The sequence below is a fragment of the Hippichthys cyanospilos genome, chromosome 2 (genome assembly GCF_059441005.1).
Source record: "Hippichthys cyanospilos isolate Australia breed blue-spotted pipefish chromosome 2, RoL_Hcya_1.0, whole genome shotgun sequence".
Lineage (NCBI taxonomy): Eukaryota > Metazoa > Chordata > Actinopteri > Syngnathiformes > Syngnathidae > Hippichthys > Hippichthys cyanospilos.
The window spans coordinates 28,843,106-28,856,343 of NC_142370.1; the positions used below are offsets into that span (position 1 = coordinate 28,843,106).

Sequence of the window (13,238 nt, forward strand, 5' to 3'; positions counted from 1 at the left end):
TCTCTTGTAAACTATTTGCAGGACAGGGCTGCAGGCTACTCATGTGATCTTTGAGGGCCCCTTGGTGCCTGTGGGCACCACGTTGATGACCCTTGTTTTAAGTGATGGAAAATACACTATTGCCCATCCATTCATCCATCCATTCCCTTTAGCCGCTCACTAGGGTCTCTGGCTTGCTTCTGCCTATTCTAGCTGTCTTCGGGCAGTAGACGGGAGACACCCTGAACCGGTTGCCAGTCAATTGCAGGAAACATCGAGGCAAACAAACATTTGCGTACCCTAGGGATAAATTAGACTGTCCAATTTATCTTCCATGCATGATTTTGGAACGTTGGAGGAAGCTGGAGTACTCGGAGAGAACCCATGCGGGCTCTGGGAGAACATGCAAACTCCACGCCGGAGCTGCAAGTGAGTCAGGACTCTGAGCTGTGAGGCGGACGTGCTAACTAATCTTCAAGCGAGTCGACCCTGTAATGTTGCCGCACTCTAAATTATTATTATTAGTTGTAAGTACATTTACTGGAAATTTTCCTTGTATTTTTGTAAGCAAATACACGGTAGCTAAGTCCAAATGCCGTCGAGGTCAGGGCAGGTTTCAAATAGATTGTCTTCAGGGCCATATCTGATTTCAGGAGTCGGATCAGGATCCTAGCATTGTAGGCAAGCGGAAGTATCAATGTCAGCGTGCAGACAATTTATGAGACTCTGCAAAGGACCACATGTATCATGACATGGATCCGTCATCTGGTGTTCAAAGAAACTCACACATTCAATGCAGTTGATATACCCCTTTTAGATCTCAGTAGATTTCCTGTCAAATTTAATCAGGGGCACGGGATCTAATGTTTGGTTTGAGAGCAAAGACGGGAAGCTAAACCCTGTGCTTTTATCTCGCTCTCTAATTTAATGTAAGTATCATATGAGGTCATTCAATAAGAACAGTCTTTTTCCAAACAAGGAACTCATGAGCTCATGTTTGAAGAAGTCATGCATGATATCCAATTTAAAACTGAAGTCGAAGCATCCGAAGTTCTAAGGCTAGGCTCACACTGCAAATCTGAAGTGACAATTACGATTTTTTTTTTTTGCCCATATGCAACCTGTATCTGACCTTTTAGACACTAAGACAGCCATTTCAACATTGCCAGGTACTTCCATAAGTACGTCAAGCACGCCCGCTATCTGTGTGTGACATCATAATGCCCTCAATGCCATTGCAGGAGAGTTTTGGGCTGTTTTTTTTTTTTTTTTTTTTAAGATTTCAAAGACATGCTACTGGCTTGCATTTATCTAGAAACAAAGGACCTCACAAAAAAAAAAAAAAAAAGAATTTCACAAATAAATCAGAATTGAGATTCTTCTGCAGGTCGTGTTTACCCAGCCTAATTCAACTACAATTCCCTTGCTAGCTGGGCCCAAATAATCTGTTATGTCAGAGCAAATTGTTGTTATAAAGTAAAAGGAAGCCACAGTGAAGAGAGTGAATAGAGGAATAGCAAACAACTGCAGATGTGAGACAACTGCTGTGCTCAGTCACTGAGATGTATGACCAGTCATGTCAATTCACTGTGACAACACAGCTGCACGGATTCCTGCATCTACTCCAATAATAATGTACTGTAGTTGCATGTATTTTTTAATTCGAACTTTTTGCATAGTTTGAACATGTTGCCATTTTCTGGAGCAATAATAATAGGATTATTTCTAATGACTCATTTAAATAAATAACTACGGTAATATATTTTATTTAGCGATTTATACATATCAACCTTTTTTTTCTGAAACCAAAATCATTTTAAATACAAACATATATGACATACAATATCCTATCTAGTACCTATTTATTTATATAAGGAGCAGGCTTCATTTTTTTACACAGCTGTTTTTGTGACATTTTCACAAATATGTGCCTTGGCTCAAGAAAGGTTGGAAAACACTGGCTTAAAGTATTCACCCTGCTATGGCTGACATGTTGCGTCTGACTCGGTCAAACAAGAAAAGGTGATGACAACACCTTTTTGGATGCTGACAAGATGATGTCATACATCACCCTCAATTGGCCTGAAAGAGGCAAGCAACTTGCCTCATGCCTTTTAAGTGCTCTGGGCAATGATGTCACCGTGACTGCACAAGATGCACACGTTTTTGTTTTTGTTTTTTTGTGCACTGCGCATTTCCCAAACTCTTAATCTTTTTACTTATAATTTTGCTGGACTGGGACATCACAATTTGGCTAATTGGACTGCCCTCACATCTAGTTCCTTGTGGCAAAGATCTGCCACTTTACTACCTTGTAAATGATTACTTACAAGCCTTACAGGGACAAAGCCAAACTTGAAGCAGAGACTGAGTGGTGTTTGATTTAGAGATTAATGATAGCTAATAGTGTTGTTGTTTGCCGCTACTAGCAAAGTGTGCGTCAGTCGGTCGTCAGCAGATGTAATTAAGTGGCTTAGTGATGAAGTGTTCCCTATACAAGCAAAACTCCAATCGATTCATTTACATCATTTGCATTATATATGGACTTCTTTTCTATTCAGACTCTGGGCTGCCACTTGAGCACAAGCAGATACTAGAAAGCCTTTGCTCTGCAACCGATTATCATGGTCGAGCAAATCCGTATGTATTTCAGTAGCTATATTCTGCAGTTGAGGAGCCAGAGTGAAAAGCGGCCTTAGGTGTTTAAATTATAGTCTGTCTGCCTAGTTCCACCCTTCTGTCTGAAGGAGCAGAATTGATTACTGCCTCTTGTGCAATCTATGACAGGACCTCACATGTCACTCATTATACAGGTACATTGGGAACTATTTTTTTTTTTATCTTTGTACTGGTGAAATTAGGTCTTGTTGTAAGAAGACTTTATAGTTTATAAGAACAACATGACAAAAAAAATCAGGAAGGCAAATTAAAGATCAAGATGACAGGAGAGATATTTATGTTTGATTATACAGGAGGATATGACATGCATTAGATAACACGTGCCGTTTGTCCATTTTCTTATTGTGCAACATGCATGGGCAGGCAGGTTCATGTGAAACCACACAACTATCAAGACCCCTCTCTGGCGTTTTGACTTTGCAGTCAGCGTTCACGTAAAGTGAATGTAGAAACAGGCTGTGTTTTTGGTACCTCATTTACTTAAAATATCCCAGCATTATTTGTAAATGATATGTCAAATTCAATTATCTGAACACTAAAGTACAAAGTAAAGCAGGGATGGAGAAAATCATGTCCAGAAATGTGAAAGACCGGCCACAATTTGGTTTTAACCACAGATGTTTCAACTTTACTCAGGTTAACAAGCCCATTTGACCACAGATAGAGTAGAAGCTTGTGGCGAATGATAAACTGTGGTAAGGGTTTTACTGTCTGGACCTAGATTTGCCATCTCTGAAGCAGCCTCTCTTCCCAGTGCCATCATGTCACATCACCACTTGGTACTCATTAAGCCAAATACAGGATGGCACAAAACATGGGTACTTTTCAACAGAAGAGCAATGAACGAAAAATATTTTGTTAATAGTAATTGAACCCTTAAAGCATGCCATTTTAGAAACAATGATGGAGGTCCCTAGGAACTTGTTTGTGTGGAAATTACATAATGTAATGACTTCACTTCCTACAGACTTGCCAGCAGCCTTGTTTGGATACACACAACATATTGGAATATCCTTTTTGGGGAAAACAAAACAAAAACAAAATATCCCTGTAGCTTATTGGAAATCATTTGAAATGAGTTGAGATACGCTTCTTTGACCAAGTGTCAGGACACAAGGACATAACATCTACATTTGGTTGAAATCCAACGGGTGGAACCTATATGCACAATGCATTCAAGGACAGATATTTGGGAAAGAACTAGTATTGATCCAACTCTGATGTAAATCACACATTCTGAATGGAGAAAAAGGAGACATTACTATTTAAAATCAATGACAGGCAATATCAGTTTCAGTAACTTGGCAAAACAAAATAATTTGGCTCAAAATTGGTGTCTCATCAGCTTTCATTGCACTAATTACCAAGAAGGGTGAAAAAAGACGAGCTTGCTTTTATGCCTTCAAAACCGGGTATAGCCAGAAACAGTGTATTGCCATAATATGTTCATGTTGTGAAGTGACTGAAGGAAAAATGACTAAATAAGCAACGATAGCAACAGAAAAAAATAATTAAATGATTAAAAAAAGGCCTGAGTTGGGAATATTTAGCTTCTCCTATTTTGTCGGACTATTGCTATGATGCTCCCAGTTCCATCTGTCAGACACATATTTTATCAAGTAAAATGGACAAAATCACTTAAGTACAGAGCCAAATTATTTGTATTTTGTTACTTCCCGTGACTGTTAAAAGGTAAAGGGACGTGCCGTAACACACGCGCTTCTGGTACGCTCACACGTGCCAGCAAACAAGCACACCCCCTTCCTGTGAGCGTGTGCAGTGCTAAGGTCCATATAAGGCCATGTTGATGATGTCATGGTAGACAGGCACAAGGAGCGGAGCACATCCTTTTTTGTTTGGTCTTACTCAAGGAGCGAGGCGCGCAATGTACGGCAAAGTAACTCATGACAGTTACACCGGGGGAAGTTTTGCTGCAGGTAGGATTTTTATTTATTTTTTTTACCTAAACTACAATCAAGAAACTTTGGCAGCCCTTTGCTGACCTTGGGATGATCAGATCACACATCATGTCAAGACAGAGTACAAATACAAATGTGAATGAAAAGTGAATATGTTGCATTTATATAAAATTTAGGATGCTTTATCTATCACTGGTTACAACTCCAGGCGATCTGGGTTTGATTTTCTATGGAAAATTTCATAGTGGACTTGGAATATTCTCAGTTTTCCTCCCACAGCCCCAAAACATGCATTATTTTCATTTGAAACTAAATAAGCCAGAGTTGGGAATGATCTACTGTATCTATCTACATCTACTGTATTTGACATTTAAATAGCATTTTTTTTTCTTCCATGATTGATATTTAGAGATGGTTACACAAGAATAGGATTTACTTTGAGTAAAAGTATGTTGTAAAACCACAAACGTTTCTGTAGAAATTTCAAATGAGCCTAGTGTTTCCTTTGACTAACAAATAACCCAGGACTGTACTCATGAAATATTTAGGCTGTGTTTGTAGGTATATAGCTTAACTTTGAGAGTATTATTGGTAGTATAGTGCATATTGTATGAAGTGATCTGTAAGTGTTCCTTTTTCAGGTGCATTATGAAACCTTCTGTCTTTACGGTCCTACTTATGTAAATGTTGGGGCTCTAGACAAGCTACAAGCTGTTTGATTAGATGATGAGGAATCATTGTTTGTGAGCACTTTTTCTCTGTTCCTTTAATAAACAGCCTGTCAAACTTAGGGAGGTGGAGGTCGGCTGTACAAGCAAACCTTAGAATACTGATTTATTTTTTTTCTTAGGGTGAAGACTCAAAATGCAAGTTCAGAATAGCAAATTCCAACTAAAAGCATTTGCACATTGCAAGGATGTTGATGCAAATCATTGCCTTACTTGACTGCGATCAATTCACAATCTAACACTGTCATTAGGGAGGACGTCTTTTGTTGAATTCAGAGGTTGGTTGCAATGTGATAATCTTACACGCCACCTATATTAGCATTACTGTCGGAGGCATCGCGCCAAGACAATACAAATGCAAACATAGTCAAAAAACTTTCAGGGAAAACAAATTCACTGTCTGAGTTTTAAATGAAAACTTATTTACTTGCTCTTTTTCAGGCTGAAGCTGCTAATTGATCAGGAAAAAGCCTACCAAGAACGAAAAGACCAAGAGAACAATAGAAAGGTCACAAGTCTTAAAGAGGAGTTGACAAAAGTCAAGTCCTTTGCGTTGATGGTGGTAGACGAACAGCAGCGTCTCAACGAGCAGCTGAACGAACAGACAGCCAAGGTCCAACAGCTGAGCACGACCACTTTACAGGTTCAGGACGAGCTGAGCTTAGCCAACACAAACCTGCAGGAAGAGGTGCAAAAGGTGTGTCGGCTGGAGGCGGAGCTACGTGACTGCATTAGCCGACATCATCAGGAGCAAGAGGCCATGACGGCCAAGCTGGCAAGTGAAGACGCGCAAAATCGGCAACTACGTCAGAAGTTGTCCGCTCTCGGCCGGCAACTTGACGAACTGGAGGATACCAATAAGACACTGCGCAGAGCCGAGGAGGAGCTGCAGGAGATAAGAGACAAAATTAGCCGAGGCGAATGCGGAAACTCCGGCTTCATGTCGGAGCTGGAAGAGCTACGGAAAAGAGTGCTCGAAATGGAGGGAAAGGATGAGGAACTGATTCGAATGGAGGACCATTGCAGAGACCTCAACAAGAAATTGGAAAAAGAAGCCAATCAAAGTTACAGTCTGAAGGCTGAAGTCGATAAACTAAATCACAGACTCGTGGAGTTGGAAAAATTAGAGGACGCATTTAGTGAGAGTAAACAGGAATGCACCTCACTAAAAAGTAATCTTGAGAGGGAAACGACCGTGTCGAAGGCTCTGTCTCGTGAACTGGAATCCTTGAAAGCTCAAGTGAAAGACCTGCAGTGTGCTGAGGGTCAACTAGAAAAAACAGAGTTGACTCTGAAGGAGGACCTCACCAAGTTAAAGACACTGACAGTCATGTTGGTTGACGAGAGGAAGGCCATGGCGGAGAAGCTCAAGCAGATGGAAACCAAGGTGCAATGCAGCGCTGGCAAATTTCAGGCGGAACAAGACAAGGTTACATCAGTCACAGAAAAGCTCATTGAAGAGAGCAAGAAAGCTTTGAGGTCAAAGGCTGAGCTGGAGCAGAAGATGTATGACGCTAAGAGGGAGCGGGATGACTTAAAAGCCAAACTAAGGGACGAGGAGGAGAAGAACATCGGTTTGGAGTCGAAAATCAATTTGATGAAAAAAAGGTTGCAATCACTAGAGTCTATTGAAAGGGACTACCTCAGGAGCAAAATCAAAGCACCCATAGCCAGCCGTTTCCAACAGGAGGACAACAAAGTCAAAGAATTGGCCCAGGAGGTGGAGTGTCTCCGACGCAAACTCAAAGACATTAAGGTCGCAGATAGTGACCTGTTAAAAGCAGAGGAGTTGGAATCCCTGGAAAAGAGATTCACAAACGAGCAGGAGAAAGCCAAAGCTTTGACGAAGGAGCTGGAAATTTCCAGAAAAGAACTTTCCACATACCAGTTGGCTGAGAAGAACGAGTCTAACCAAGAGCACGTTTTGCTCAGACGTTTGAAGGAAGAGGAGGCAAAGTCCAACCATTTGGCACAGGAGGTCGCGGCTCTCAAAGAGAAGATCCATGAATACATGGGACAAGAGGAGTCCATATGCCGCATGAAGACGGACCACACCACTCTGCGAAGGAAGCTCACCCAACAGGAAGTCAGGAACAAAGAACTAACCAGGGAGATGGAGACGCTCACGCGGGAGCTTGAACGATATCGAAGATTTAGCAAAAGTCTGCGCCCTGGGATGAATGGCAGACGCTTTTCAGATTTACACCTTGCCACCAAAGAGGTCCAGACTGAGTCTCATGACCTCCTGGTGACGGTTCCATTAGAGCACGTCATACTTAACGGGAAGCTGAACGAGAGCGGATCGGGGGACAGTGAGATTTATAATAAATGCGGCCCGTCCCTTGTTAATACTATCAATTACCTCAATAACAACATGAGAAGAGCCCCATGTGCTAAATCCAAAGAAGGCCCACACCAGCTGAATGGTGTACAGGCTGGAGATGTGCATTCGACCCCCAATCCTGGCCAGCCGCTGCAGATTAAAGTGACTCCTGAGAGCGGACACAACACGGCGACACTTGAGCTCACCAGTCCTACGGCGGAAAACTCGCCGTCCTTCACCAGCACGGCCATCATACCCACGAGCGGAGGCCCGCCCAAACAGAGAATAACCATCATCCAGACCGCTGCCGTGTCCCCGACCGCGACATGCAGAGGTTCCCCTACAATTGACAGACCTTGCTCTCCCGAGAGGATGCTCTCTCCTTTCACCATGGCAACATACGCCAGAGCCCTGACCCCTGACTCTTGCAACTCACTAAGCCCCGACAGAGCCACGTCCCCGATCCAAATTGTTTCCGTCACGACGGGGACCCCAGATCGCAATGCCACAGCCGAGCCAGCGGAGGTCACCGGAGGGCGCGGCATCTTCCGCGTATCTCCCGAACGTCAGAACGGCTGGCAGGTGCAGAGGTCCGACAGCTCTGGGCCAAACATCGTCACCACAGAGGACAACAAAATTCACATTCACTTAGGGAGTCCATTCATTCAACGTGTCGGTTCACCGGCACCGCGGGAGCAGAGGGTCACGAACGGCAGCGTTGCAACACTCAAAGGCAAAAGCAAAGTCACTAGTAGCATCGTGATTAAGCCCGTCGCCACGCAAACCCAACGACCGTCACAGATTACAGTAAGTAATGTTTATGACTGACCCTTACGACAACCTTCTCCACCCTCAATCTCCATCCCATCACCCAAGACATTCGAAACCTTGACCCTGATCCATTGACGTGTGTCCTCCTTGACTGAGGGCTGCTTTGCTTAGATTGTGGTTGCTTTGCTTTGCCTGCTCCAGTTTGATTTGCCTCACTTGGACTATACGGAGTGCATGTACTGTGTTGCGATTTACACTGGTGTACATTAAATGTCCTGTCATACGTCCACGTTTTTTTCTGAGAATTAAACTTGTTGTAGTTTGTCATTCATGCTCACCCGCCTCATTTATTCACTGAATGCGGCATGTTTCGATTGTGTCTAGTAAAAAAAAAAAAAAAAAGGAAAAAGTCCTTTAAGTTGAATTCTGTAGCATGTGGCGTTTTTCATAGTTGGGATGCAAATTCACTCACTATTTAAAAAATAATTAATTTTACCATTATAACGTCTATACTCATGTTTTTTTTATGTCATTGAATATTTAAATCCATAACAGGTGAGCTATCAAAGTCAGTTGAAGTCCCCAGTATAATAAAGAACCTCTTAAATCCTAAACATATAAAGCAAAACAACAACTGATTTAGGTCCTTGAGTATAACTAACAGTGATCAAGCTTTTATGATTTTGTCTGTGTTCACCTTCACAACGAGTTTAAAAATCAAAGAAACTAGATTTGATTAAAGTATAGACGTTCATTTGACATGTTTCTCAAATTCATGAATTTTGACAACTTTAAGCAATGGTAGCAAACCTAACTGGACATTGGACATAACTGCAAGTAGAATAATACTGTAATTTTGAAGTTTTGTACGAATGTCTTGCAGTTGACAAGTGCTTGTAATTTGGAACCCAGAGTCCGAGATTCATCCTCTGAGGTTTTTCACTGCAGTAACCTTCAGTTGCTGTATAGTGGCACTGTAGGCCTTAGCGTTTTTACTTTTTTAATAACACTGAAAATGTCTTATTTTGAAAGCTAACTCTCTGCCTGATATTGAAGGATGAGCCTTCAAAAAGCAATTGCTGGCAACCAGTTCAGGGTGTCCCCCGCCTACTGCCCGAAGACAGCTGCGATAGGCACCAGCGAGCTTGTGACCCTAGTGAGGAGAAGCGGCTATAGAGAATGGATGGGTGGATGTTCATTGCCAATAATCATTGGTTTTGTTATTTATTTCAATGAAAATTTAATCAGCCCTTCCCTGTATGTGAAAGTTACCAGGCATACTGTACCTTGCTAATCTACAGGAAATTATTCTGAGATTGTCTGCTTTCAATATCTTTGTAGTAAATGTGAGAAGGAATTCAAGGCGTTTTGAAGAATGCATTTGATATTCTTTAATGGCCAAAGTCAGCGATCTGTCCTTATTTTAACTCAGGGGCAAAGCATCTCAAGGGAGGAACCTCAAGATTTATTGATATTCATGGGCTCCATGCCTCTGGGCGGTCATTAACCACAAATTATTTCAATCAAAGTGTGATCAATTAAAATCGTATTGAAATTAATGTTGTTTGCCAGTGTCCAAATACTATAGTAATTTGCATGGCTTGAGTCAACACAATGTGTGTGTGTGCGTGCGTGCGTGTGTGTGCGCGTGTGTGTGTACATTCCATGATTTAAAGGAATTACAACTTTTTTCTTGATTTCGCATTGACTGTTTTGTTTGAAATTCAATAGCATAAAGGACTGGCTGGATGTGTGACCCTACAGTAAGTTGCACAGCTGCTGTTAAACTTTTTCCATTTCTAGAGCGGACAACAGTAACAATAGAGACCGGCAGAAAAGAAAAAAGTATGATCATGCTAGTCTGGGGGCTTTATTCAAAAATACCAGATCACATGCAAGTGAATGTGACCGCTCTCCTGTACACGCACCAAAACAAAGCTCCTGTTTGGTTGTTATGGAAACAACAGGAGGAAGCTGAGCTCTGCAGCCATGATGTGCCAAAGAAGAAAATAGAATCTAACAAATTAAGTAGTGACACGCATCCTTGAAACTTTCAGTTTTGTCATTATAAAAGAATCTACATCACCGAAGTCACAGAAGCTGTGTTAACATAAACTATAGTGAGTCCCACATAGATTTTAGAAATAGAGCAGAAAAAGTCACCATTAAGAAGCAACACGCGCAACAAGCAAGGTTTGCGTGTGATTGCGTTATCGTTTTTCTTAACAACCGTTAAATAGATAAATAAGTGTCACACTAAACTACTGAGATCATTAAAGGACACAGAATAAGGCTCAACAGATAAAAATAGTCATCATATGCATTACTATGTGCATGCAGTCAGTCAGCAGCCATAGCGTAACCATCATTTCACAAATGTGTGTATGGGGGAGCATATTATTTCAGGAGCAAACTAACTTTTATCAGCAAATGACCATCTTCACACTTTAAGTATTTCATTATTTAACATTCAAAATGGCCAACATTTTCAACAATTGACTTAAACAATACAGTAGTTGTTGCCAGCATGGCGCACACATAATGAAGAAGAGGTTACAACGTTTTGAAATAAATTTACTTGGATTGTTTTTACAATTCACGTCCTTTATTTTCAGCTTCTCAAATGTGAACGGGAGTTTCCAGGTTCTCGTTACGATATTGGTTTTAAATCTTTAGAGTTTTAAGACAAATGAAAATCATGGACATCATCTGATTAGAAAGCCAGTTTGTTTTCTGACATGTTTCGAATCAAACATACGTTAACTAATCATTCACAAACTAAGGGAAACAGCACCCATGCATGAAATGTGTACGGCATCTGCAAGCGAGCTGTTTTGTGGAATTTAAGAAATAGAAACTTTGGCTCCACCTTGTGGGTGCTTTTGTGGTCTTTCAACCAAACCATCTGCGTAGTGTGTAGAGCTGCCCGTAATTTACGGAACCTCACGATCATTTCGTCTCCTCTTATTTGCTCCTCCCTCCAGATACCTCAAGAATCATTCCGACGCCCAGGGCCAACACGAATCCCCAAACCAAAGGGCTACACGTCTATAAAAGGAACAAACAACAACGGGGCGCTGCAGATCAAGAACCAATCACTGCACAGTCCTCTAAGCAGTGGCAAAGATCAGGCTGTGCCCACATCAGCAGCGCACAGAACCAACAATAACAATCCAAACCTCGCCAACCGCAGACTCTAGCCTAATGTTATGCTCATTGATACATTTTAGATGAATGTGGCAACTTGAGGTCACCGCAAGGGGAGATAAAAAAGTAACTGCTTTTATTTAGTTTGTCAGTCAACATCACTGCAACCCAGGTGAAGCGCAATAGGAATGGTATTTATTAAGGGCATATTGCTGCATATTTGTACTGTACTTATTTTTAATCACTTCAAAAATACGGTAGACTAACTTTTTTATGATTTATAATAATTTATAGTGCTCATAAATAATATAGTAAATAAGCTAGCCATATAATGCGATGTAGCTGCGATACACTTTAAATTCCGAAGTTAGTCTCCGCCCTCACCCGCTCGCTTCAATAAAGAACTTTTATACCGAAACGTACACGTCTCATCTTTCAATCCATCATTTATCATAGACATTCTGCAGGAGAATTGGCATATCATAAAATAGTGGTTTTGTTTAATAGTCAGAGGACTTCTCTTTTTCCACATTTTACGTTACAGCCTTATACCAAAATGTAAAAAAAAAAAAAAAAAATCAGCATAGGCTATGAACACTTAAATGCAGGGTGATTTATGATTTTGTTTTTTATTCCTAATTATTTTGAAAAACTCAAGAACACCTTCTGATATGTGCAATTTACAAGAGAGAAGAAGGGGGCTCACCTGAGCTGAGGCTTGGTGCACCGTGCAAGCACAGAATGCAACATGTGTTTCCTCTGTTGGTGAGTCCATAGATCAAACCAATGGAGCATCAGGTTAATCCTCTCCTCAAATAACTACGAGGGAACAAAAATGCTGCATCAGTAGAACATCAAAGTCCATCTAGTGCACTTAAAACAGCAGCTGTCTGAAAAAATGATGTTTATGAAAAGATACTGATGCTGTGTTTAAATATATGGAACATTTCAAAATGGCAAAAAAGTAGGCATCAATATATTTGAATTTAATTGTTTTCAAGAAATCAGGCAATAAACCGCTAATTTGGATTCGTCCAGCAGCAAGAGCTACTATACCAACCCCGCGTTTTGGATAGCTGAGTAAATTCTTTAAACCTAAACGTTCAAATGGACACGAATTTAAGTTTTAGTAACCTGCCCTAATTTAAATAACATCGTTACAAATCAATGCTATCGTTTTTTGCTCAAGTACGGTGTTATTACGACGGCTACGCTCATCGGTAAAAAAAAAAAAAAAAAAGGATACGATTATTAAAACAGATGACTTGTTATTGCAAAGCTTACATATATCAATTAAGTATGCCGTTGAAAGATAAGATGAAAGACAACAAACGAATTGATATTGGATCCTTTTCTTGAAAACAAATAAAAGTTTAAAATGTATTATAGCTATAAATGACACTCAGTATTTGTTCAATAACTTGTAAAACGAGTCGGTCTCGTATTGACTTACAACTTTACTTAAATAAAGTTGACTCCTCAGAGTCTAAGGAGGTGAAAAAAAAACGGTTATGTCGACTTTTGCTGTCCACCAGTGAGGAGACTGGCAGGAGGAGAAAATTCTGGAAGTGGACGTCCTGATGGATCCAAGGCCCCCTTTGTCTCAGGTCGATGGCGTTAGAGACTGCTGCACTGGCCTGCGTCTAAGCAAAAGAAAAAAAAGAAGTTATTTTGGTGTTTACACACTTACGT

The 13,238-nt window shown here is 40.9% G+C and overlaps 1 protein-coding gene across 1 annotated transcript in view; it reads left to right on the plus strand.

Annotated features, from left to right (window-relative positions):
- Nucleotides 1–11,964, plus strand: part of filip1l (filamin A interacting protein 1-like) — a 31,536-nt gene extending 19,572 nt beyond the window's left edge. Inside the window, exons 5-6 of the mRNA XM_088408923.1 lie at nt 5,747–8,435; nt 11,384–11,964. Of these exons, the coding sequence (XP_088265049.1) occupies nt 5,747–8,435; nt 11,384–11,599 (2,905 nt within the window). The 3' untranslated portion in view covers nt 11,600–11,964. The remainder of the gene's footprint in view (nt 1–5,746; nt 8,436–11,383) is intronic.
- Nucleotides 11,965–13,238: the final 1,274 nt, after the last annotated feature.